The sequence below is a fragment of the Sinohyriopsis cumingii genome, chromosome 5, assembly GCF_028554795.1.
Source record: "Sinohyriopsis cumingii isolate HCF-2022 chromosome 5, ASM2855479v2, whole genome shotgun sequence".
NCBI classification, from domain to species: domain Eukaryota; kingdom Metazoa; phylum Mollusca; class Bivalvia; order Unionida; family Unionidae; genus Sinohyriopsis; species Sinohyriopsis cumingii.
In genome coordinates, this window is record NC_142965.1 from 99,397,518 (window position 1) to 99,425,477 (window position 27,960).

Sequence of the window (27,960 nt, forward strand, 5' to 3'; positions counted from 1 at the left end):
CAAAATCATTGGAAAGTGTTTTAAATAAATATGCTGAGAAGTTGAAAATATAAAATAACCCTTTTCTGTTTGATATACCAAATATACACACTGTCACACTTAGCTAGACAGAGAAACATTGTACAAATATACACAACACTGTCACACTTAGCTAGACAGAGAAACAGTATACAAATATACACAGTCACACTTAGCTAGACAGAGAAACAGTGTACAAATATACACACTGTCACACTTAGCTAGACAGAGAAACATTGTACAGATATTAGCAATGTCCATATCAGTCTCACATTCTGTTTGTCCATTTCTTACAAAATACTGTACAAGTGTTTCTTTACTTTGCATGACACAAGAATTCTTAAACATCCATGAATAGCGAACAATCCCAGCTATGAACTTGTGGCTCTCAAAAAGAAATTACAGATTTCAGTTTCTGGAACTCTAGGATCAAATGACTCATCAATTTTAAAATCTATTGAGAACCCTGAGAAAGAAGCTTGGAAAAGGTGGGAGAAAAAAATGCCAAATATATCATTACTTCATGGCGCCAAGTAATTGGAATAATATTGTCACATAGCCATCAATTTATTACAGATTTTACTCGAGACGTTTTTTGAAGTTCTACAAATCAGAAACCATATTACACATACTGGTGTGCTAAAACTATTATGCAAGTTGTCTGGAAAGAACAAATTTGGTTTAGTTGTTTTTTTCTTCTCCTTTACATTGATTAAGCTGGAAAGAAGTTTAAACAGGTGGGTTTAAGTTAGATGGGACTGAGATCCAAAACTTTTGTCAGCTCAAAGCTTAACTGTGAGAATAGGAATGGTTCACTTAACTTAAAATGGCAAGCATTGTTTCTTAGTCCAAAATTAAAAGTATCATTTTAACAGAAAAGATGGTGAACATGGGGAATGTTCAGTCAACTCCAAAACCCAAATATGAATCGTTCACTTGTCTAGTCATCTTTCTCCATGACCTGATATCTGCCATTGATCGAAGTATCTGAGTGACCTTGGAAAACAAATTCAGGACTCAGTTTGCACCTCTAGGGTCTACAGTTTGATATCTTGCATCTTTAGTGTTATGGTATAAATTGTAATTTTGATTTACCAAAAAAAATTACCAATTACTACCTTGGATTCTTTAATCACACAGTCCGGAGTATTGGGGCTATTCTGATCTCTATCATCCCATTTTCTGTTCATTTTGTCATAAGTTGGTATATTTGTTCTGTCTCTGAAAATGTCATCTGCATTATTTTCACCATCTTCAACCAAGTTGTCCCTATTTTTGACAATGTCTTCCATTTTTTCATTTGCATCATTGTTGCTGTCAGTATCTTTCATCTGAAATGCTCTCTCTTGTTCTCTGCTTGGCAAGTTGCCTAATCCATGTGGCACTGCTTGTTCTCTACTTGGCAAATTGCCTAATGGCACTGGTTTTTGCTTTTTGGCATTTTGTAGAGATTCATACTCTACATTTTCTTTTCCATCTTTAAATCTATCATCCCTTCTACTGATAACTTCAGCAGTGTCAACTTTTATGGTGGCAGGAGGCATGTCCTTCCACTGTCGCCTTTTGAACTTTGATACAGGGTCACCACAGGAGGGCGCTCGAGGCTTGACTCTGCTATCTGATGGCGACTTGTTAACAGAAACACTGTGACTTCTGGGCTTGTGCTGCTGTAATTGCTTGTACTGTCTATCTATAATGGCCTTGATTTCTGGGAGAGTCAAAACTTCAGCTGCTGACAAACGTTTTTCTGTGTCGGACTCCAGAAGTTGGGTGATGATATTTGAAAGAAATGGTCCAAATTGTCTGCAAATATAATCGTTCACAACTTGCAAAAATGTGAAAACCTAAAAATTATTTTTCATGATGTTGAGTGTGTGTGTGATTTGGATTTTTAATGTAGCTTTAACAATTTTTCATTCATATTGCTACGATGTCTGCAGTGTGGCAATTTATAGTGATGTCTTGCACTGAGGCATCATGCCGCAGACATGTAGCATGATGTCCCATCCAGTCACATTATCCTGACAACAGGCCGACTAGTCCTAACACTAGCCTCTTAATGCTGAGTGCCAAGCGAGGCAGCTTTTATAAGTCTTTGGTATGACTTGGCCAGGGATTGATCCCACGACCTCCCGCATCCAAGGGGATGCTCTATCCACTAGGCCACTGGAGCGGTTTCATGATGATGAAGTGTTTAGAAATGTATAACTCAAATTAAGTACCCAAAATAATTTAATTGCTGCTGTAACTATTTCCTGTTCTCAACTCAGATACAAAGTTACAACTTAAGGCAAGAAAACAAAAAAAGAGCACTTCTCCATTCTTCGCCTTTATTAAATTAAAAAGCTTGCACATTTCCAACTATCAACTAGAACAATATCTCAGCCCAAAAATCAATGAAGAATGTTTCTGGAAAATTCCATTCCAATTTTGGCACTGGGCACTGGGGCAAGATTGCAGAAAACCAGTTGGTAATTTGGGCAGATTTTTCAAATAGAAATGGAAATAGCCTTGTTTATATATGGGTCATTGATTGTCCAATTCAGGGAGGCATTGTCTAATATATTATAATATTAATATATTGTCTAATAGTCCCACTCCACAGAAAGAAATCAATATAGCACAGGAGAGCAAATGATGGCAGTCTGTCTTGGTTACAAATTGTAGCACAAGAAAATCATTGCAAAAATCAGGTAGGATGACATCCTACATTATTCTGTTAATTTTTAAATAATTTATACTGGTTCTTCACAGTCTGGTACCTTTTTATTTCAAAGCATGCAAAAAAATCGGTCTGAAATCAGTGTCGACTGGAACACAAACCAGAAGCAAGGTAAATTAGGTGGTAGGCAACGGTATATGGGGATTCTGATACCTTGTATTGCCAGTTTGATCCTATTTGTGATTTGCCCAAAACAGGGTTTTAGGATTTGACTTGTTTGTGGACATGCAATGTGACATAATGGATCCAGTATACAGGATATTAAGCTACCAACAACAAAAAGTTGTTTTAAAAAATTAATCAACACCTCAGGTCATGTAAGGAGTGTGTATTTTGGCCATGTTCCTCCTGAAGTTATTATCCATGAAAGTTGCAATTCTGTAAACGTTTAATTTTTATTTGCTGAAGGAGCGAACAGGAAAGCACTACCAGATGATGTAATTTTGGACTCAACTCTGCTTTCAATTTTTGGGAAAATCTTTTTGAGATTTTCTTTGATTCTTTACAACAGGCTCTAAATAATAATATTAGCAAGCAGCAAGAAACTGAAAATCAATTACTCTTTAACAGTAACACCGACTAGAAATATGGCAGTAAGGCAAAGTTTTGCCTTGTTATCTATATAATCTTAATCTTATACCTGTTCCAATTAACAAATCTGATGGCCAGATTTTTCCCTTTACACCTGTTCCAATCATCAAATCTGAAAGACCATTTTCCCTTTAACCTGTTCCAATCATCAAATCTGAAAGAACATTTTCCCTTTAACCTGTTCCAATCATCAAGTAAGAAGGACCATTTTACCTTTCCACCTGTTCCAATCACCAAATCTGAAGGACCATTTTCCCTTTAACCTGTTCCAATCATCAAATCTGAAGGACCATTTTCCCTTTATACCTGTTCCAATCATCAAATCTGAAAGACCATTTTCCCTTTATACCTGTTCCAATCATCAAGTAAGAAGGACCATTTTACCTTTCCACCTGTTCCAATCACCAAATCTGAAGGACCATTTTCCCTTTAACCTGTTCCAATCATCAAATCTGAAGGACCATTTTCCCTTTATACCTGTTCCAATCACCAAACCTGAAGGACCATTTTCCCTTTACACCTGTTCCAACAAATCGAATGGTCAGATTTTCCATTAAAAGAGTTCCAATTATCAAATTAGAAGGCCCAAATGTTTTTTCCTTTAAAACTGTTTTAATTATATTAGTTCATATACCATTTGTCACATTCAGCATAATCTCCACAATGATATATTAAGTTCTGCTGTATATTATAGTATTAATTTTTTTCTATGTTGGTATCATGTTTACCCCGACCCAGAGTAGCCCAGTTTGAAACATGTATAATCAAGGTAATTCTGACGGGTCATTGTTTGATGTCGAACATTGCCGAAGGCTAGCACTAATCCGTTATGTAAGATTGTTGTGGCTAGAATCGAAGGACCGGACATTGGAGTTGCACACAGCCAATTATCACCTACGTGTCAAAATGTTTCCAAGATCAAAAGAAATTGCCTGAAGAAGTGGGAGTGTCCTAACTTCTTTCCCCTGCAAACAGACAGACAGGTTGAACTGGCCGCTAAGACGATTGGACAGGGGCACAGCGCCACCCAATCAGAATCGAGATGGGGGGAGACCTTGATTTGGGTAGAATGATATCCCTGCGTTTTCCAGCAAAAGTTAGTTCGCTGAGAGAAATTACCTAGAGAAGAGGTTAGCAAAACTCCGAATAGCCATTCGTTATTGGCGGGAAAATCTTAGAGCGGGAAGGTCAAAGCACAGAAAGCTTCAAACGGAAGCTTTGAGGGACAGACCAGTTAAAGTTTGGTCCCGTTGTCTCGGATAGAGAGACGGAGGAAAGGAGGGAAGAAGAGGGTGGAGTTGAAGTCTGGGAGCGGAATTGGAGGAGGAGATAATAAAAGGAGGAGAAAGGAGAAGCTGAAGTCTGGAGCGAAGCTGGAGGAGATAGTAGAGAGGAAACAGAGACAAAGAAGGAGTTTGAGGAACGGAAAGAAGGAAGGAATCAGCGGGAAGAAATAGATGAGTAGATGCAAGGACAGGGGGAAAATCGAACTCACACTGTAAATCACGGGATGAATTAGGCTGTCACTTGGTCGAGCGAAAGACGAGTGATTGGAAGTTATCGTTTTTTTTTATTTAAATTATCACATTTATTAAATTGTTATTGATTGAATTTCATCTTCGTGTTCTCTATAATTTAACCGTCGGCATCGCTGACTGGGGGCTCAGAGCTGTAAATCTACATCATCACTAATTTAACTTTCTAACCTAACGAGCCAGAGTGGAACTTTCAATTTAATTTAATTAAATTATATTGGGAGAACCCCACCCCAATACGACAGGACGTCACAGTTGGAAATGCTTACTTCTCAAAAAAAGCTTTTTAATTTTTGCATTGATGGCAAAAAGATAGTGCAACATTTACTTGACACAAATGCATGGTAGCTGCTACACAGACAATTTTGTATTTGTCTCTTTTTCTAATTATAAAAAATGGAAGCAATAAGAAAAAAGACATGAAAATACAAGAATCTTGTTTTCCTGAAATGGTAAAGTATGTATAATCATGCAGAATTGAGCACACATATATCAGAAATAATGTGAGACATGTATTCTCTGTTTCTAAAAGTGACTTGAAAAAAATGTTTTAATTCCTTTCACTGGGCTGATTAAACAACAGAAGGACTTAGATAACCTAGTGCTGTGTTGATGGAATTTGTCTTGTGGCCTAGCCTTGAGGCATCACAGACAATTTGCTTTAAATTACAAACTTGTATATTAATCAAAACTGAAATTCAACAATATCAAACTTTGTTCTGTGGTCATGATAATCTCAAGTATTATAACTGATTTCAACACAAGTAATAACAGAATTTATGTCAAGTCAGGGTGCCAGACTTTCAAGTAGTTTGCTTTAAAGGTCAAAGGTTACAGGACTGGATTCATTTGATGCAAATGGTATACCAAACTGGATAATTCGATATGCAGAAGTCTGGATCAGCTGTTTCTTTCCACTAACAAGTTAAACCCTGTTGATTTATAAAGACTGAAAACAAAAAACAAAAACAGGCCCAAGAGAAAGGCCTGGGACTGAATGAATATGCCAGCTTGATCCATCATTTCACTGTGAAAGTGATGCACATTATTTCCTACCCTCAGAAAGTTTTATTTACAATGTGGAAACCCTTTGTTTCAAGATCTACAAAGTTTTCCTGCCAATCTTGATTAAACATCAGCCTGACAAACAAGGATAGTGACAAAAGATTTCACATTTTACATCTTTAAGTTGACGTAAATGGTATCATTTTATCTTCTGGATCTTTTCTTAGCCTTGATGCTTTGCGAATTTTTGGCAAAATCCAATTAAAATGAGGAACACTTAACTGACATTATTTGTTTATTAATGACTTTCTTGGTGGGGGAGTCATAGTTGCTCTATTCGAGAAAACTTCCAAGAAAAAAACAAAAAATGTAATTGTCAGAAATACCAATTCTGAAAAAAAAGCATTGGTTATCAGGGCCATAAACACCAAATTTTACATGGCACAGCAATTTGTTTATTGTTAAATATGAATTGGAAAATAGTCATATTGATAAAAATAACATTTCAACTACTTCAAATGGTCCAGCTGAATGAGGAAAGAAATCAACCACTATTTTTTTGTCTTGGCTTTATTTCCCAATTAATATCAAGCTGATGTTTTATTTTTTAATTAATAACAGCTGACTGTTTTGACTAAATGTCTGGTACACTCATGAAAACACCACCCATGACGATCTTCAATAATGATACTCTAAAAAGTAATAAAATATCACAGTATCAGCTCAAGAAATGTATCAATTCATACATCTTACTCTGGTATGGGTGGATACTGTCCACTAACAATCTTCATAATGAGACTGGTCAGATCAGGGCCATCAAATGGAGCTCTAAGACAGCACAACTCGTACAGCAAACACCCTGCAGCCCACATGTCACTCTTATTGTTGTAGCTGTTGTACAAGCTAAGGAAGTTACTATACTAGCTACAGTCACTATTTTAATATAGTAATTTTTCATACTTTCCAAATGCATTTTCTCTCCCCACTACACACTGGGGTGAGAACAGTTTCAATGACTATTTAAGATGTCAAAAAGCTACCTACTTTTTCTCTGTCATGGGTTTCCTGTTGAAAACCTGGTACATGGGATGTATCTACCACAGGCCATGCACCAGATGCTGAAGGACTTTGCAAGTTCCAAGGGATTAAAAAAAAAACTATCACTAAACAGAATGAGGCAGAAACACAAGGCATACCAAACCTACCAATACCAACACAACAATTCAAACTTTTGACAACAATAGGAATACTAAAATTCTGTGGAATGGCCATCAAATAAAGAGTAGGAATACTACATTCTGTGCAATGGCCATCAAGAGAAGAGTAGGAATTCTACATTCTGTGCAATGGCCATCAAGAGAAGAGTAGGAATACTACATTCTGTGTAATGGCCATCAAGAGAAGAGTAGGAATAATACATTCTGTGGAATGGCTATCAAGAGAAGAGTAGGAATACTACATTCTGTGGAATGGCCATCAAGAGGAGAGTAGGAATACTATATTTTGTAGAATGGCTATCAAGAGAAGAGTAGGAATACTACATTCTGTGGAATGGCCATCAAGAGAAGAGTAGGAATACTATATTCTGTGGAATGGCTATCAAGAGAAGAGTAGGAAATCTACACTCTGTGCAATGGACATCAAGAGAAGAGTAGGAAATCTACACTCTGTGGAATTGACATCAAGAGAAGAGTAGGAATTCTACATTCTGTGGAATGGCCATCAAGAGAACAGTCGGAATATTACATTTTGTGGAATGGTCATCAAGAGAAGAGTCGGAATATTACATTTTGTGGAATGGTCAAGAGAAGAGCAAGAACAAATAATTGGCTAAGAGGAGAGCAAGAACAAATGGTTGACCAAGAGAAGAGAATGAAGAAGTGATTGACCAAGAGAAGAGCAGCAACAAATTATTGGCCAAGAGAAGAACACAAAATGACTGACCAAAAGAAGAGCTAGAACCAATGACTGACCAAACGAATAGCAAGAACAAATGACTGAACAAAAGAATAGCAAATGCAAATGCTTGGCCAAAAGAAGAGCAAATAACAAATGCTTGGCTAAGAAAAAAGCAAGAACAAATGGTTTGCCACAAAAGCAGTAACAAATGACTGGCCAAGAGAAGGGCACATGTGATTTGGATTTTTAATGTAGCTTAAACATTTTTTCAGTCATATCACTATTACATCTGCAGTGTTGCAGATTATAGTGATGCCTTGCTTTGGGGTATCATGTCCCACCCAGTCACACCATCCTGACACCAGGCTGAAAAGTCCTAACACTAACCTCTTAATGCTGAGTGCCAAGCGAGGCAGCTAAATGATTGTCTCAAAGAGTAAGAAGAGGTGGCCAAGAAAAGAGCAAGAATAAATGATTAGAAAAGAGCAAGAACAAACGATTAGCCAAAAAAAGAGCAAGAAGAAATGACTGACCAAAAAAAGAGCAACAAGGAATGTTTGACCAAGAGAAGAGCAAGACCAAATAGTTGGCCAAGAAAAGAGCAAGAACAAATAATTAGCCAAGAATGTGAAATGACTGACCAAGAGAAGAGCAAGAACAAGTGGTTGGCCAATAAAGATCTCCACAATAGCAAGGAGAACTTTATTGCCAAGAGTCCTGACACCAGGAAAGAAAGGTACAAAGAAGAAAATACCATTTGAACAGCATAATCAAAAGATAAAGACAAATAAAGTCAAAACAAATGGAAAGAATAACAAACAGAATCTAAACAATAACAAAAAAAACAAAACTGAACTACAGAGCAATCAAGCCAATCATGGCCTAAACCAAAACCCAAACCACCCATTTCAAGGACACCATTGGGTGGGGAACAAACCTGTTTCATCCATGACATAAATGGTTTAACAAGTGATAAAATAGGCAAGTTAAATAAATTTTAAAAAAAAACAATACAGTTACAGGAAACCCATGTTCTAGATACTACTCTAACCCAACAAATAGAAGAAAACTAAATGCAATAGTAACAACTAATAGTAAGTGTTGTAAATTCAGGTGTAACAACTAATAGTAAGTGTTGTAAATTCAGGTGTAACAACTAATAGTAAGTGTTGTAAATTCAGGTGCAACAACAATACCAAGATATTGCTTCCCTAAATTTACCATGGGGAAAATAAAACAACAAATGAAACATTCAAAGAAAGATTAATACATATTGAAACCTTTGGGTGGCATATACTACATATGTACCAATGCAGGACTTTATAAAAATTTGTACAGAATATGTGCAGTTGTTGTTGTTGTTGTGGGGTTTAACACCATTTTTCAGCACAAGATAGGCTATGTATGGCAGCCAGTATAAATGGTTGAGGAAGAACCAGGGAAAACACCGGGAAGAACCACCAACCCACGATAAGCTACTGGCAAGCTTTTTCACATACCCACACTGGCCGAATCCTAGACTTGAACCCACGCAGACTGAGGTGAGATGGCAGTGATCTGTAATGGAAAGCGCTTTAGACCACTCGGCCACTCTGGGCCCCGAATATGTGCAGCAATTTTACGTGAAGAATTTTATTACAGGAGGGGATTTTAACTGGGAATGGATAGAAAATATAGATAGAAGCACAGGTTTTGATATGAAAGATGTACTACTTAAAAATCATGTAGACAATTTTATTGATAAATATAATAAGACTTGTGGAGAATATTTAAGCCATATAAGGCAGATGACACAGTTACATACAGTAATAACCAAGCAAATCACCTTGATACATTCTATGCAGAGGAAGGAATGAAATTCATTAAAAAGTGCAGCACTGCAAAATTTGATGTATCATCAATATAAATGTAAGAGTTAAAAACAACAAAATGGGGACAGAGATTTTGGAAAATAATTCAATTTTAAAAGAAGAGCATAAAAGAATAAAATTGGAAATTTTAGAAAATTTCTTGATTAAATAAAACCATAATATATTAAAAGAATGGGAGGGAAATAAACAGAAGTTAAAATAATAAATGCTGCTCAATAAAACAGAACCAAAGAAAGGGGCTGGAAAGAAAATTTTTAATATGACAGGAAGGAATAAACTGAAGGAATAGACTGAAGAAGATACAAGGAAAACTAGGTTAAAATAAGAAAACATACATGAACACAAACTAAATGGAATGAAAATAATTTAGTTACCTGTATACCTAATCACAAGGGATACATCAAATAGAGGAATTAAGGAGAGTAGAGAACAAGATCATGAAACCATTCATAAAAAGGCTAATGTCATATTAAGTGGTCACACAGAGATAATGCAAGTTATATACAATTTCTACAAAGAGTTGTAAACAAAATAAAATGTAGCACAAAAGGATATAGAAAAATACTGAAGATATCAACTTTGTACAAATCGTAGAAGAATCCACGATACAATGTGATAATTTTATAATGGCAGAGGAAATAAAGACTATGAAACTTAAGACCGATGTCTCTCCTAAACAGATTATAAAATACTTCTTAAAATTTTGGCAAACAGAATCCAAACATTAATATGTACAATAACTAATATTAACCAAAGTTGCTGGAAGGGGGTAGAAATATTACAAACAACATTTAACAACACAAACTAAGACAGAATAAGTACAAATCAATGTTTGAAAAGAGATTACTCCACAACCTTTGAATAAAACATTAACATTGACAATGCTCAAAACATATGGTTTTCACACAAATATTTATAATGCAGCAAATAATACTGGATAGAAATATAAATTCTCCAATCCAAGTACATGGTATACAATGAAATGTAAGTCAGAAAGATCAGTGATATAGAGCTGTTCCTTGTCAATGCTATTGTATGTATCCAATAAAAAAAAAATTTTAAAAAAATGGTTCAGCATGCTGATGATTGTACCAAATTTATTTCTAATTTCTTCTTGAGACATCTATATAAATTAAATATATTTTGGAAAAGTGGCAGGCCCTAAAGTTAATCATGCCAAAACATACTTTTAATAGGAAAAATTGGCAAGGGAACCATCCTGGACTAACGCCCAAACTTGTCAAGCCTTAGGAGTAACATGTGTTAAAGAATCAACCCAAATATATAATGGGGCTTTATAGTATGGAAAAAAAGGACAAATATCCGACACTTAACACACAGACATGTCAAGGGATGCAACCTGGAAAGAACTAAAGAAAAATACTAACAGTATGACTTAAATGGAAGGGAAGTGGTGTGACTGCAGAAGAGGTCAGATAGATCCCTCCCTAACTGGGCAGGGTAAACTAATACTGGGGCTGACCAACTGTTCCTTAGGGATGCATATCGCCTCTTCCAGGAAGACAGAGAAAGGATCACTCCCATAAACAACAGATTTACAAAATACAAGAAAACGAGCAAAACAAAGTCTAACAACATGTATAGGATTATCAAGGAACAACACAAATGCGAGAGTTATGTCCCCTTCAGGTAAGAAATGACGGATTGATGTCAAAGGCCAACGTTATCAGGCTAATGCAATGTAGTACTGGCCACATCAGAATTTATGAAAAAAGGTCACAACTAGAACCAATGCATTGAAATGGGAAACAACTGTAAACCTGAAAACAGGGATCTAAACAAAGACATCTCCAGCAAAGAGAGATGAAGAACCATATTCAAAAACTGAACATAAAATAAGTTTTGTTTCAAAATTCTTTTTTATTTTGTAGAAAGTACCAACAACAATAGCTCTGGCAGGGGGTGGGATGGATGCAAATAAAATCCTTTGTAACTTTCAGCCAAAGGGGATCATCTCAATCCTACTATCTTAGCATACTTTAGAAACAATGTGACAAATAATATCCACATAAGAACTGCAAAAGATATTCAAATGGCACCAAGCATGCTAAGATTTGTTCTTCCTCTTGCCATCTATTGGGACATTGACCCCTTTATTTGGAAACTCTCTTAATCTCTGAAAAAGCCTCCATTTTGTTGTTTATGAATCCTAGCTGATCATTCTTGTTGATTTTAAAGCCCAAGTTGGTGCAGACCACATCTTGTGGGAGGGAGTTACTGGTAGATATGGCATTGGAAACTGCAACAGCAATAGACATCTGCTTTTGAGGATGTGCACATCATATGATCTCTTGATCACAAACACCGTCTTATGTCTGCCTAGCTGTAATGTTGTTGTTGTGGGGTTTAATGCCATTTTTCAGCACACAATAGGCTATACATGGCAACCAGTATTAACTTTCTCACATACCCACATTGGCTGAATCTGAGACTCGAACCGGCGCAGACTGAGGTGAAATGGCAGTGATCCATAACGGAGAGCGCTTTAGACCACTCAGGGCCCCGCCTAGCTGTAATAAAACAACTTGGATAAACCCATGGTCTAAGCATTGGCATTTGATCGAATACATCTTAGTCCACAGGAATGACAGGCAGGATGTCCATGTTACCAAGGCCATGTGTGGTGCTGACTGCTGGACAGACCACAGGCTACTGATTTCCAAGATGAATCTTAGAATTCAACCTCCCAGACATCCACAGGGCATTAAAGTCCGAAAGAGACTCAACGGCTCCAGGACTGTGTATAGCCACCATGTTAAAAAACTGAACCACTTCCATATGAGCTCCCTGATAAAACTACTTAAAATCAGATGGCAGGACACAGTACTAAACACAGAGGTGCTCACTCAGGCCGGCATGACAAGCATCCACACCATGCCATGTAAGGCACAACTTCAATGGGCTAGCCATGTTGTCCTCATGCCAGTAGAACGCCTACCTAAGAATCAGGTCTTCTGTGGACAGCTACAGCAAGGCAAGAGATCTCATGGCCTCGCTGAAGAGCTTAGGCACTGACCCTGACAGCTGGGACAGCATTGCTGATCAATCTGCTTGGCACAGTCAAGTCAATGCTGGTGTTGCAGCCTTTGAGCAGAGAAGACTGATGGGCACAGCTGAGAAACATGATCTGTGCAAATCCAGGAACAGCAGTTCTGCAACTCCCATTCAGTAACCTGTACATCAATGTCCCCACGGAAACAGACTCTTCTGGGCCCAGATCGGACTGATAAGCCATCTCCAGACCCACTCAGTAACTGTTTTTCAGAATGGACTTATTATAATTATGAATACCATTATTACATTCTACCTTGGATAATACTCAGATTTAAGGTCTTCACAATGTTTCAAAACCAGAATTATGATTTTGTGAAAAACTGAATCAATGCCAGTAATGACATTAGACTTAAGAAAATTTAAACAGTCAAACCTAATACATCAAGCACCAGCATAAAACCCTCTGCATATGAAGATAAAGTTCAAAATATAGCATTTTACAATAAACAAGACACATGATATGCCAATTTTCAGCCAGAGACTGAATGATCAAGTGTGGACCTGGGTGAAATTTCATCAAAATACCCAAAGGGTTCAAACTGACAGCTTACTGCCTTGCATTATCCCTTTAGTTACCTTGACCTGCAGGGCAAGTGGTGCAACCACCTATACAAATCCTGTCAAGTCAAGATTTATAAAAGACTCTAGTTTTATCAAAACATCTTCACTGCTTCAAACATCGTACATGTATATAGGTCACTAATTTATATTTTCCCTTTTTCTTGTGACCTAGAGGACAAGGGCATGTCTATGATATGTGATCCGAGCTGTCTAATCTTGACGAATAAAGTTCACTGAAATGTATTAAAGTATTTCAAGTCATACCTGGGTCAAGGAGTCAAGGCAAAGTTTTATTTTCCCTTGATGTGACCTTCACCCTGAGGTGGGGTGGCATGCTATGGGATGCAATCATGTATAACAATTTCAAGTCTTACTGTAATATCTTCAGTTGTTCACATTTTTATACTTTGAACTAGTATACCAGCCACTGAATTATTTTTTCCTTGTAGTGACCTTGATATCAAAGCAGGAGGCAGAGCTATGATACATGACATTATATAATAGATAACTGGGCAAAGATCTGTTGAAATATCTTAAGCAGTTCAAAATTTATACTCCAGACATGTCACGTAGTTACATTGTTCTTTGCTATGATGTTGATCTTGACACAAAAAGCCCGACTATGGTAAATGACATGTTTCATGATGTAGATTCAGCCAACACTTCATAAAAATCTCGCCAGCCTTAAACCAAGTTAAGTGTGGGACAAACAAATGATGTTTGACAGATGGGCAGATAACACCAGAATATAATATTTGAAGAACCTATAAAAAAATCAAATACAGTAGATTACTTCTGTATCAAGGAAATAGGGACCATAACATTATTTCTGATGGACATGTATCCCAACATACCTGTAAAATATACAAATTCAGAAAATACTTATCTTGTCCTTAAGAGGTAATTTTAAGTCATATTTAGATGCACACCAAGGCAATACATTTTTATTCATCACTGAACTTGTCAATACCCTGGCTATCAAAGTACACAATAATGCTTGAACTTATTCTTCTGAGGCGATTAAATCAAATAAACTATTAAGAGTATATTCACTGACCATGACCACTCTGTGTTCATGCTGACCATGATCAATGTGTGTTCATGCTGACCAGACCACTGTGTTCATGCTGACTATGACCACTGTGTTCATGCTGACCATGACCAATGTGTTCATGCTGACCATGACCACTGTGTTCATACTGACCATGACCACTGTGTTCATACTGACCATGACCACTGTGTTCATACTGACCATGACCAATGTGTGTTCATGTTGACCATGACAACCTTGTGTTCATGCTGCCCATGACAACTGTGTTCATACTGTTCATGACCACTGTGTGTTCATACTGACCATGACTACTGGGTTCATACTGACCATGGCCACTGTTCATACAGTAAAAGCTACTGTAACCATCACAAAATAAAGACCACTCTCAAGTAGCACTCATTATTTAGTCCAAATTTGCTATGGAAAACAATGTGCTTGTCCTCCTATCTCCTCAACTACTACTGTAGTGGCTCACTGCTCTGCCTGGCTGATGGGGTCACTACAGCAGTTGATTTGGGGGCTGACTACCAGAGCCTCATGCTGCTGCAGCCAAACTACAACATTTTAATTCATGATTTGTGACAATGGACCAATTATTTAGTAATTTTCCTTATATCTGACTGCTTTATAGACTAAAACAATGCATATTACAAAGTTACAAATACCTGTTTGATTCTTCTATCTTACTGATGTCATAATTAAGAAGCCATAATTTGGTGGAAGAAGGAGTGGTCTTGTGAGATTTCAATGCATTTCATTTTGCAATACTTACCACAAGCAAGAAAATACAGATTTCAACAACAGACAATTAATGGATACGGTTTTCTCAAGCAGATCTCAGGACTGATGTACAGTGGTGTGCCAATAGCAGTAACAGCATGGTCTTCTTGATTACGCAGCATCCTTGCAATACCAAAGTCTCCTACCTTGATTATTCCATGACTGGTCAGGAACACATTCTGGGCCTTTAAATCTGAAATCAGGAAAACAAAATTGACGCAATAATAACTCAATCCACAACAAAAACATTTCAATAATGCACCCACACCCACACACTATTCAGAACTAACTGGACTAAACATTTAATTTTACATTTAGCTGAACCCATCTTAAAGTAGCCACCTGATCAATAAATACAGGTAACTGTTTAATAGCAACAGTTAAGTGGTTTAAAGGGCCTCAAAAGTGATGGTTCAAGCATAGGAGCACTGCTCAATAAAGTGGCGTGTATTTAGAACATTGGACTAACGAAATCTGCAGCCTTTTCCTAATACAAAAGGGTTTTATTACAACATAATCTGCAAGATTATCCATTCCGTTATGGAACAAAAGTCAAATCTGGTAACATGTAAACAAGACAAGGGTTTAGTTTTCATGTTCAAAGGTTACAATGACTCAATAAGCATGACATCTGAAGCATAAATTCAAATGCTTTTATGTGATCATTTTTTGTATTCTTCACAATCATACAGGGAAAGTGAATTGGCAGGACTCTTAGTAGCAACAGCTTCATAAATAAGATATTTTGTTATTATATGTAACATTTCACAATATTTGTTGGTAAATCTATGGTAATTTTGGCTGCTAGAACACAAGACTCCTAATCCAAGTGTCATGGGTTTGTTACCCAATGAGGCAAGCCCAGGTCAGATGCCTTGGTGTATCCGTGGGAAAGGGAAATAACTCCCATTTTCTCCACATGATAAATGTACTGAAAGTGCTATTTAAAAAATTTTTTTAGGCAAGGCTATTTCTCAGTATCATTCCACTTCAAGATATCTCTTTACCCAGTATTTATAAGAGATTAGCAGAACATTAAATGTTTTGTCAACTCCTCTTTAACTGTCATTCATATACTTCTTGCAGCAGTATTACACTTTTTTGTAACTTGGTGCAACTTTTAATCTCTTTTGAAGGCTCATTATCAGAAGTTTTTAAGTATGGAATCATGAAAATGGATCCTAACAAACTAAAAGGTGCGGACCTGTATTAGTGCAAACTAAATACCAAGAATTTTTTAAAAAATGGCATGCCATTACAAATTTACTTGTCAACAAGCACTTAATGATTCCAACTTAACCTTATTAATGTAAACCTTTCCATAAACTGTAAAAGTAACTACAAAATATTTTTTGCAACACTTGGACTTAAGATAAAAATTCATGCACAGAAGATCAAAGGTTATACTGCATTACCTCGATGCAGAATGTTTTTGTCATGAATATACTTAAGGGCCTGGCAGACTTGGATGAACCAGTCAAGTACTGTCTGAAAAGAGAAAATCAACAATTGTTTTAATGTACCTGATTTACTCGCTTACAAGTCAAATCCAGGTGCAAACTGCACAGACCAGATCTGCCAACACATAATGCACAAGCAGATCTGGGTCTGTGCAGTTAGCAGTAATCAGTGTCATAAACAACCCAGACCCTGAACTGCAGGACAGTATGCTATGGCTGATCAGGATCTTTGTTGCTTGCAGTTTGACTAGACTTGTAAGTGAGAGTACATGGTAGTACAATTTACATCTACTGGGCAGCAGTACATGTTCTTTTGAGGATAGCAAAACTATATAATACTTGTACCAGATAGACTAAGCAGCAATTTATAGCACAATGTGACCTATACATTAATGCCAATTGACAAGAATTAGGAAAGTTGCCAGACACTAAGAGATTAAACTCGAGACCAACAAATTTCAAAGAAAGTTAAAAACCAACTAACAATCTTAGCCCAACAATTTTGCTTTCCAATTACAAAGTCAAGTTATCTGTAAGAAATTAATTATCCAATGTTCAGACAGGTAACCTAAGATATCTGCATGTTATCTTTAACAAGGCAAATTAAATGGACTGCACTCAGACAGGCAAACATACATATATTCACATGTTATCTTTAACAAGGCAAATTAAATGGACTACACTCAGATATGCAAACATATATATATATTCACATGTTACCTGTAACAAGGCATTAAAGAGCCAGCATTCAGAGAGTAAAGCTTGCATATATTCATGTTACAGACTGCAACCTCCAAAACTGGAACATTTGACCCTGAGATGTCAAAAAGATCAACTGATCATAGAATAAATCCAAAGTCTCCATGTACCTCTTTCTGCAAATGAATCCCCTTCTGCTCTTGTATCTTCTTCTGCAAATCCCCTGTAAAATATAAACAATTATTGCAACTGAACAAGTGGCTCATGTGGACCCAAGATCAGTCACCTGACGTCTGCCTAATGCCAAATGCATGAGAAGCTGGCCAAGCAGCATGGGTCAGTTGGATGCCATTTTAAATTTGTTCCAATGAAAAGCCTCTGTTTCAAGGTTTCCCTATTTTTTGTATCTTCATTGTCGCTTAAGTGCTTACTTAAGCATAGTTTATACACAGCAATAGGTGACCCCACTTAAAACCATTCATGCAAATAGTCTGTATTAATATGCATGAGATGTATTAATACATCACTTGCCAGCCAATCAAAACAGTCCCAGCTGTCAGGTGCAGCGTCTTTTGTTTCAAATGTTCTAGTTTGGAGCTGATAGCGACAGCATGCATATTTCAGTCGAAAAATTTGTGCGTTACAAATTTTCTTTGTGTGTGCATCTTTTACTAACTTCACAACACGTACTTTCCTTACCGGATCTATAATTCCCTGTTTATTTTCATCTTCCTATTCCAGGATTTCATCAGGAGTTTAACTGCCATTCATTGGACCCTCCATGAGTTTACTTGCTTACAAACAATGGCGTCATGCTCTTCAAGACAGAGATCAGTCCCATACAACTTTGACAATCCGTTCAACTGGACTACTCTCCATTTAAAGTGGAAACTATAATCTATAGGCATTAAGGTGTCTTCTGTTCTCCTGAAGAACGCCTTGAGGCAGCTCTACATGGATAATGCACCTTCCACAAGTTCACGGCCTGATGATCGTTTACCAAGATAAGAGAGGAACAGCACACCTCAATTGGAACCCAGCAAATACCAGTCAGAGGAAGAAGCAGCATCCCTCATTCCACAGCTAACTCCACGTCGAAGTCACCGTAGTACGGCCATTGCTCATGCTAATGCGGCAGTGGGATTCAATGAAGTGGAAACGATAGTACAATGTAGTATTCTGGAAGTAGGGACTGCTTCCAACATGGCCACCACTCCTGAAAACACATTGTCTCCAGCCAACATAATGACCTCAATCCACTCCATTCAGCGTTCTATCGCTGACCTAAATAATTCCATTACTAACATCATGGCACAACAACAGGCGTCTTCTCTGGAGTTATTCTTAGGCGGCTCTACACATTGCCAGTAGCCCAGCCTATGACATCACTTGATCAGCTGATGCAGTAACATTGAGTTTCAATGGAAATACTACCAGCGATCGACGCAGTATCCAAAAGCCAGTGGAAGCAGATCCTCAAGGGTAAACACGTCAATCTTGCTACTCTTTTGCTACCACACTTTGAATTGGATCTATCAAATCATGATGACAAGGCTGGGAAGAATGATCCCTGATTACTTAAGTGTCTTAGTCTAAGTGAGTTCATAATGGCTTTCAGAAAATTTAAACAAATCATCTGTTCAGTTTATCCCAACAGACAACATGAATTGGAGGCCAACATTATAAAAATTGACAATTTGTCTTCTGGTCTGAAACATGGTTTCGACACTATGATGCAAAAACCTCACTTGCCTACAAAAGAGTGCAAAAACTTGCTTTCTGCTTCTAAGCAGCTGTATATTGTGGATCAGTTATTGGCAAAGGAATGTGCCAAAGGTTTCATGCTTGGCCCTTTCCCATCTCCACCATATCAAGAATACAGAGTCAATACTATCGGCATCGCAGAAGGTAAATATTAAAAAAGAAGAGACTTATCATTGACCTGTCCTCTCCCCATGATGATCACGTGCATACAAGTATCAATGAACTTAATGACAAGGATGGATGCTCCCTAAGCTACATCAAGATTGATGATGCCATTAAAATTATTCAGAGTTATGGTAAGGGAGCTATTATGTGCAAAACTTACATTTCAGACGCTTTCAAACAGATTCCCATTGCGCCTTCACAATGGCACTTATTCTGTGTAAAATGGACAGGACATTATTATGTATGTGTTCGCCTCCCTTTCGGGTCACGTTCAAGTCCAAAATCAAGCAATTTGTTGGATAGCAATTCATAATTATGGTACTGATGTCATCTTGCACCTCCTTGACAACTTTCTTACAATAGATCCTCCTTCTGGCATGTGGTTGAGAGAATAATGGCTTTGTTGACTTTAATTTTCAACAGATTGAAGATTCCTACAGCTCCAAACAAGACCATTGACCCATGTACATTTATAGAATATTTGGGAATAATTCTGGACTAGGAGCAAACACAAGCACGTTTACCGCAGGATAAAGTGGAGTGTATTGTGAAACACTTTCTTAACAAACAGAGTGTCGGCAAGCGAGAACTACTCCAGTTACTGGGACACAAATTTTGCTACTCGTGTTATCCTACCAGGACAAGCGTTTGTGTCATATTTCATACGACTATCTACCGAAGTCAGGAAACTCAATCATTACATACACTTAGATGCAAATTGCAGAGAGGAACTATCCGTGTGGCACCAATTTTTAGCTTCATGGAATGGAGTTTCCATGTTTCTTGACAATCATTCGGACGATCTTGAATTATGCACAGATGCTTCATCCAAAGTAGGGTAAGGGGGTTATTTCAAAACTCACTGGTTTTCACCTGCATGGTCTGATGATCTCCAAAGAGGTAAACTTTTTATGGAACCAAACTTTAAGCCCTGCTACACAAATCGCCTACAACACTGCATTCAACATTTTTAGGACCTTCATGCTGATATGTGGCTTTGCCTCAAACATGCAACCTTTGCCAGATATTACGGAGAACACCTTAATATACTTTGTGACACACTGCGCAAGAGCCCTCAACTTAAAGCATTCTACAATAAAATTGTACCTCTGTGGCATTAGGTTCAAGTATATGCAGGCTGGTATGCAATCATCATTTACCACAGACAGAAATAATATGCCAAGTCTTGCCACCATCTTCCAGGCCATAAAAAAAAAGGTTCATCTGCAAAACTGCGCCAGCCTATTACATATAATATCCTGACAAGCATTTGTACAATTCTGCGAGCAGGAGTATTTGACACAGATTTGTTGTCGTTGACTGTCTGCATAGTTGCTTTCTTCGGATTTCCAAGATGTGGGGAATTCACTATTCGGGATTCTTTCAATCCAACCATTTATCTCTGTGTGGGCGATGTGCATTTCCACCTAGAAACTGCATTTCTAAAGTTAAAATCATCAAAAAACTGACCCTTTTCATAGGGGTGTGACCATTCAGTTACATGCCACAGGTCATGCTATATGTCCATACTCTGCTCTGAAGACTTTCATGCAATTCAGGAGACGTTCATAACCCCAGCAATATGCCCCACTTTTCATTACGGCTACAGATCAAACGTTAATCAAGAGTTGTGTTCCTTAATCATATGCGACTTGTCTACTGTAAGATGAGACTGGACACTTCCCAGTATAGTGGCCATTCATTTTGTATAGGTGCAGCTACTTCAGTGGCAGCGGCCCAGCTGGAAGACCACAGAATCAGAGTTCTGGGCCGATGGTCTTCAGATTGTTACACAAGATACATTCACACACCTCTTAGTACTATTCAAGCAGCACAGAGGGCCATGGCCATGGATGCGGATAGTAATATACAGCAACCATGATCATGCTGCATTCAACATACAGGGATAGAAGGTCTCACATTGGTACTGTTCTTCCATCCAATATCACATGGAAACCTACCACCAAAACCAAGAACAGAACAATCTAAAAAGAGCTTCCAATACTCTGATACAGTTATGTGGAAAAAGCTTCCACTACATGTAAAATCTGCTGAAAATATTAGAGTATTTAAGAAGAGATATTATGAGCATGTATGTGCTTCTAATACATAAGGGAATTTAGTATTTTAATACTAAACATATTAAAGTAAACAGTAATTATTGCTACCTTCATATAATGTGCATTGTTTTACTCTCCTTAGAGGGCCTCAAGGGAGAATGGTCCTTGACTAATGAGTCACCCTCTATAAATAAAGCATTATTATTATTATTATTATTATTATTATTATTATTATTATTATTATTATATTATGATTATTATGATTATTATCCTAGGGGAGTGTTTCTGGATCCAGTTTGTTGCTAATGTACCATGTGATGTAACTGCTGTGGTTCCAGTTTCCACAGTCGTTCATTGCGTTTCTGTATTCATTATGTGTGGAGTTCTGCACGCGTGTGATACCAGTGTTCTTTGTGTGGCACTTGTGCCTATCCATTATGTGTGGAGTTCTGCACGTGTGTGATACTAGTGTTATTTGTGTGGCACTTGTGCCTATCCATTATATGTGAGTTCTGCATGCGTGTGATACCAGTGTTATTTGTGTGGCTCTTGCCTATCCTTTATGTGTGGAGTTCTGCACGTGTGTGATACCAGTGTTCTTTGTGCGGCACTTAATTGTGCCCATTATGTGTGGAGTTCTGTACACGTGTGATACCAGTGTTCTTTGTGTGGCACTTGTGCATATTCATCAGTTTCTTAATTCCTGGAGGTGTTATTGCATTCTCATGGTATTCTTCTACCCATTTCATGGATGTGATCATCTTGCTTCTCATATGAGTTGGATGTGATAAGTTTTTCATTTCCATTCTCAAATTCCCATAGTTCATCTTTGTCTTATTCCAAGACACACAGGGAACCACTCCAAGATATTCTCACATGATTTGAATTTTATCATAATTCATAGACTTATTGCAGTTCATGTGGCTTTGTCGTGATAAGTCAGAGGCTGCTGTTACAGTCATAATACCAGTCTTTTTATAGTAATTACATGATGTTTCTTGCCATTGTCGATCTATTCCTACAAGCATGTATACCTTTCTTTTACATTATTGTTGATATACTGCTGTTGTATAGACAAACACTTTTTACATTCTCTTTTTTCTTCATTGAACACTAAAGGCTTCCCAACTATTAATTCTTGGGGGACAACATCTGCTGCACGTTTTCTTTGGGCATTCACTTCATTCCATTCCATTCTTTCACCCAAGAATCTAATGTCAGCACTATATGGTGTATTCAAACTAAACCACTGAGTGAAGTCCACACAGTTGCCACTGTCATCCCAACCTTCATTGGACAGCCCAGTCTTCGCAGGGCTCCTTCAGTTTCCGCTGAAGAAACTTTACTCAAGGGTTATCCATAAAATTCTGTCAGGGAGTTTCACAGACCAGCTGTGACCTCTGTACAACCATGTTGTGCCAATCAGTAGCTGCTGAATCACTCACTGACAGAATGAACCAAAACAGTTTCATAAGTAGCAGCAAACAGTCCCTGTAGGCAAAGAGTATAATTATAATAAAACTAACTGGATCTGTGTTTTGTTGTGTATAAATCTGTATTTACTGGCATGCATCAGCATCATCTGTTCAATACTGAAAGGTTCAATGCCAGGAAGCTCCAAATCAAAGTTGATAAAATACTGTACAGCAGTTGTTTTTAAACTTGTGTAAAACTTTTAGTAACAGTAATTCAAACAGGGACAAAGTGTCAAAGTCTGTTATGTGGTATTTTAGAAGAAGTTATAAATGGTTTTTTAATATTTAGCAACAGCAAACATATTTGATTGCAGACTGGCAACTTTTCTATTTATTTAAAAGACTTTCATGCCTGAAGACTTTCTGCAAAATTTGGTTAAATTCTGAGAAGCCATTTAAAGGATATTCTACATTTATTAACAGTGGATGTATTTACTGGCAACAGTTGTATCACTATGAAAGCCATTTAAATGATATTTTACATTTAGTAACAGTGGATACTAGCAACAGCTGTACAGCTATGGAAGCCCTTATAATCAGAATGCTTTCTGTCAAATTTGGTCAATTTCTGCAGAGTAGTTTCTGAGAAGTGAGTTACAGGTTTTCTATTTTGCTAAAGACAGCCATATCTGATGGACTTACATAGATTTCTCTACGTTCAGTTACTGGTAGTCACGATGGTACATCTGCATGATATGCCAAAAACTTAAAGTACTTCCTACAAAGATAATAACAGACTTATTTAAATGTTCAAAAACTTAAAAGTTCTTCCTACAAAGATAATAACAGACCTATTTAAATGCAGATCTGCATGATTTATTAATCATGAAAGATCTTCTGGTCATGATGCTGTCAAATCTGACTCAATTCTGTTCAGTGGTTTTAGTTGGACATGAATACCATCAAATCTGACTCAATTCTGTTCAGTGGTTTTAGTTGGACATAGCAGTCAAATCTGACTCAATTCTGTTCAGTGGTTTTAGTTGGACATGAATGATGTCAGATCTGACTCGATACTTTTCAGTGGTTTTAGTTGGACAGGAATGCCATCAAATCTGACTCAATTCTGTTCAGTGGTTTTAGTTGGACATGAATGCTGGCAAATCTGACTCAATTCTGTTCAGTGGTTTTAGTTGGACATGAATGCTGTCCAATCTGACTCAATATTTTTCAGTGGTTTTAGTTGGACATGAATGCCATCAAATCTGACTCAATTCTGTTCTGTGGTTTTAGTTGGGCATGAATGCTGCAAAGGTTACCAGTATAGTGACAGCAAAAAATTAATTTTCCAATCATACATCATTATACTGCTGTAATTCAATGCTGCATATATGCACATGTTGCCAGCAGAGTGACAGCATTAGTACTGCTATGACTATATGCACGTTACCAGCAGAGTAACAGCATTAGTATTGCTGTGACTATATGCACATGTTACCAGCAGAGTGACAGCATTAGTATTGCTGTGACTATATGCACATGTTACCAGCAGAGTGACAGCATTAGTGTTGCTGTGACTATATGCACAAGTTACCAGCAGAGTGACAGCATTAGAGTTGCTGTGACTATATGCACGTTACCAGCTGAGTGACAGCATTAGTGTTGCTGTGACTATACGCACAAGTTACCAGCAGAGTTACAGCATTAGTGTTGCTGTGACTATATGCACATTACCAGCAGAGTGACCGCATTAGAGTTGCTGTGACTATATGCACATGTTACTAGCAGAGTGACAGCATTAGTATTGCTGTGACTATATGCACAAGTTACCAGCAGAGTGACAGCATTAGTATTGTTGTGACTATATGCACAAGTTACCAGCAGAGTGACAGCATTAGTACTGCTGTGACTATATGCACAAGTTACCAGCAGAGTGACAGCATTAGTACTGCTGTGACTATATGCACATGTTACCAGCAGAATGACAGCATTAGTATCGCTGTGACTATATGCACAAGTTACCAGCAGAGTGACAGCATTAGTATTCCAGCAGAGTGACAGCATTAGTATTGCAATGACTATATGCACAAGTTACCAGCAGAGTGACAGCATTAGTGTTGCTGTGACTATATGCACAAGTTACCAGCAGAGTGACTGCATTAGTATTGCTGTGACTATATGTACAAGTTACCAGCAGGGTAACAGCATTAGTATTGCTGTGACTATATGCACGAGTTACCAGCAGAGTGACAGCATTAGTATTGCTGTGACTATATGTATAAGTTACCAGCAGAGTGACAGCATTAGTATTGCTGTGACTATATGCACGAGTTACCAGCAGAGTGACAGCATTAGTATTTTTGTGACTATTTTGCTGGACTGGATGCCAAAAAAACCAAACAGTTGTAGCTGTAGTATCCTACATGTGCAAGATCATGGTTGCTGTAACTGCTGGACACGTATGCCACCCACACACAATTACAATCTTTACTATTAGATTGGCAGTTTCACTTGGGATTCTACAATCTAGCGGAAGGAAGGAATTCAATAGTTGTTTAAAATGGTGTTAATTGAAACTAGAAATTATTTAAATAACTCGCTCAGTGGAACCTCCCACTGGAATACCTTGATGTACAAACATGCCGTTAAATTTCTTTATGACAGTACTCAACACGAAAAAATATTTAAATAGCTGCTACTTGTTTCATCTTTTCTTAATAAAACATGCATCTTTTCCTTGCACAATAGTGACACAAAGCAAATAAAGGTGACTTAGTGCATGTATTATCTGGACCATACATATATTATTCAAGATCGAATCCAGAAATACCCGATATATTACTCAAGATTGAATCCAGAAATACTCAAAATATTACTCGAATTCAGAAATACCCAATATATTACTCAAGATTGAATCCAGAAATACCCGATATATTACTCAAGATTGAATCCAGAAATACCCGATCTATTACTCAAGACTGAATCCAGAAATACCCGATCTATTACTCAAGACTGAATCCAGAAATACCCAATATATTACTCAAGAATGAATCCAGAAATACCTGATATATTACTCAAGATTGAATCCAAAAATCTAGGATTATCAACAAAAAGGCAAAATCCTGAGTTTGAATGTACAAATGAACAAAATGAACAACAAAACTCCTTACAAGTAAACTACAATCATTAAAATCATTTGTTTTAAGACATTACTCTCTGAAGCCTGTCAGATACAACTGCCCTTTTACATTCTAGTTGTTCCCCCTCAACAGTATTTATATACGCATAAAATATGGTAACAAAAATAAAAATCTTTTTTTTTGTATGAATATAGTCATCATTTGACAAAATACACAATTTAAAGAAGCTCAATTTGTAAAATGTCACTGTCCCAAAATTAAGGAACGTCTTTTTATTTATGTAGTAATGCCGTTGTTAATTACAATGGCACATTAATGGATAAAACCCATGAAAATTAATGGCTTTTGTCTTTATAAAATTATAATAAAATCAACATTTTTTATTAGATACATGAAAATATTTCACTCTTCAAGTTGAACATTTTATATTGTCACTTGCAGATTGGCCACTCATGACAATACAATCTTTCCACTTGTCAAATATTTCTGCATGTCCACTCAAAAAATATCCTCTATTAATGTCAATATTAAATTCATGACACTAAAGATAAGTCTACATGATTCTCTTAAGTATAGGAATACAAATTTATACTTAACACAAATTTAATGATATAATTACCAAACTGTTTCTTATCTGCTTTTTACAAATTGTGTGGTAAATTTCTGAATAACGTGTGCTTTAAAGGAAATATATTTTTATTTCACTTTTCTTTTACAAACATAAATTTGAAGCTGACAGATGACATTCTGAAAGGAAACAATCAGAAAAAAATCCTGATTGCAAGAAATTCCAGCATTTTTTGACCAAGAATTCTTGCATGATAAAAGTCTGTAGGTTTTGACATACCCAGACTCCAGATGACTTGCAGAACAAAAAAGTCCAGAGAAATCATGACGGATTCCTACAGCTGATAGATAAAATGTCAGACATCATGATACCTCCTGCTGCGGTCATGAATTCAAAAAATCTCAGGATTATTTTAAAAGACTGGAAACTGCCAACTATTTCACCAGGATATCTCAGCATGTCATAAGATAGAACTATCATATCCTTGTTCATGCAACTTAAAATTATTTCTGTTATAGAATAGTCTTTTCAAAAAGATAATATTTATAATTAACTAATGTAGCCAGCTATACTGAAATCAACAGCTATTGTTTATAACATATTTTTCAATAGCAGCAGCATCTTTAAAAGTGAACACAGCATAACTGCAGCATGTTACAAACTTGTTTCTTTCCAAATCAACAAGATTTTTACAGCAACATCATTAAAATCTGTTAAAACAGCACAAATGCAGTATTGATTCATTTATCTAGGTAATATCTTGCATGAATTCAGGAGAACTGCATGCTGTATAACAGCAACACCAGATGAGACAGAGCACTGTTGTGAATTGTCGGAGTCAGTTCTACAAGACTGCAGCATGATGGCAATTCATGCTGGACAACAGCACTATTCATTATTTTTGAAGTTCAATTTGCATGACTACATCACTGATGTGTTGAAAATGTACTTTAATATTACAGCACTGATACAGTATTTGAATAGCATAAATGCTGGATCTACTGCATTTGTAGCAAATTATGTGGCAGTTCTGCAAGGACTGCGCTTAAGAGATGGATGACAACCAGCTCGGGCTGGTTTTGACCAGGTCTAAACCTGCAAACAACAGAAAGAAAACCAACAATAAGCCACTGCAGTCAAAGTTTTCACTTCCTAATGCAAGGATGCCATCATCTGAACCACTGAGTACTTTAAGAAAATTGCTAGAACTTCTTAAACAAGTTTATTATAAATAAAAAATGCAATTAAGTATGATCTTAAAAACAATGAAGTTCAGTAATTGTGTCACAATTAACAAGACATTAGTCTGAATTACGTACCTCCTGCAGCATATTCCATCACAATATTGAGGGCCCCTGCATCAATATATGCCTTGCTGTAACGCACAACATTGACATGCTTGCAGCAGGCCAGTATCTCCACTTCTGTGACACACCGATCCACCTCCTTGTCATTTAAATTTGCCACTTTGATCACCTTCACCACACATTTCCTTTGAGTTGTATTTTCTCTTGCAAGCCATGCCTGACCATAAGTCCCTGAGCCAAGCAAACGTAGTAGGTCATACTTTGGGGACGCCAT

General features: G+C 37.1%; 1 protein-coding gene across 1 annotated transcript; it reads right to left on the reverse strand.

The window, feature by feature from the left end:
• Positions 1 to 766: 766 nt before the first annotated feature.
• On the reverse strand, positions 767 to 27,960 carry LOC149799857 (serine/threonine-protein kinase nekl-3-like). The gene is made up of 7 exons (XM_089958291.1): positions 27,699 to 27,960; positions 17,438 to 17,490; positions 16,524 to 16,596; positions 15,148 to 15,301; positions 6,625 to 6,762; positions 1,137 to 1,821; positions 767 to 811 (listed from the first exon to the last, which is right to left on the reverse strand). Exons 1-7 carry the CDS (start codon positions 27,958 to 27,960, stop codon positions 767 to 769), a joined length of 1,410 nt encoding a protein of 469 aa, XP_089814417.1.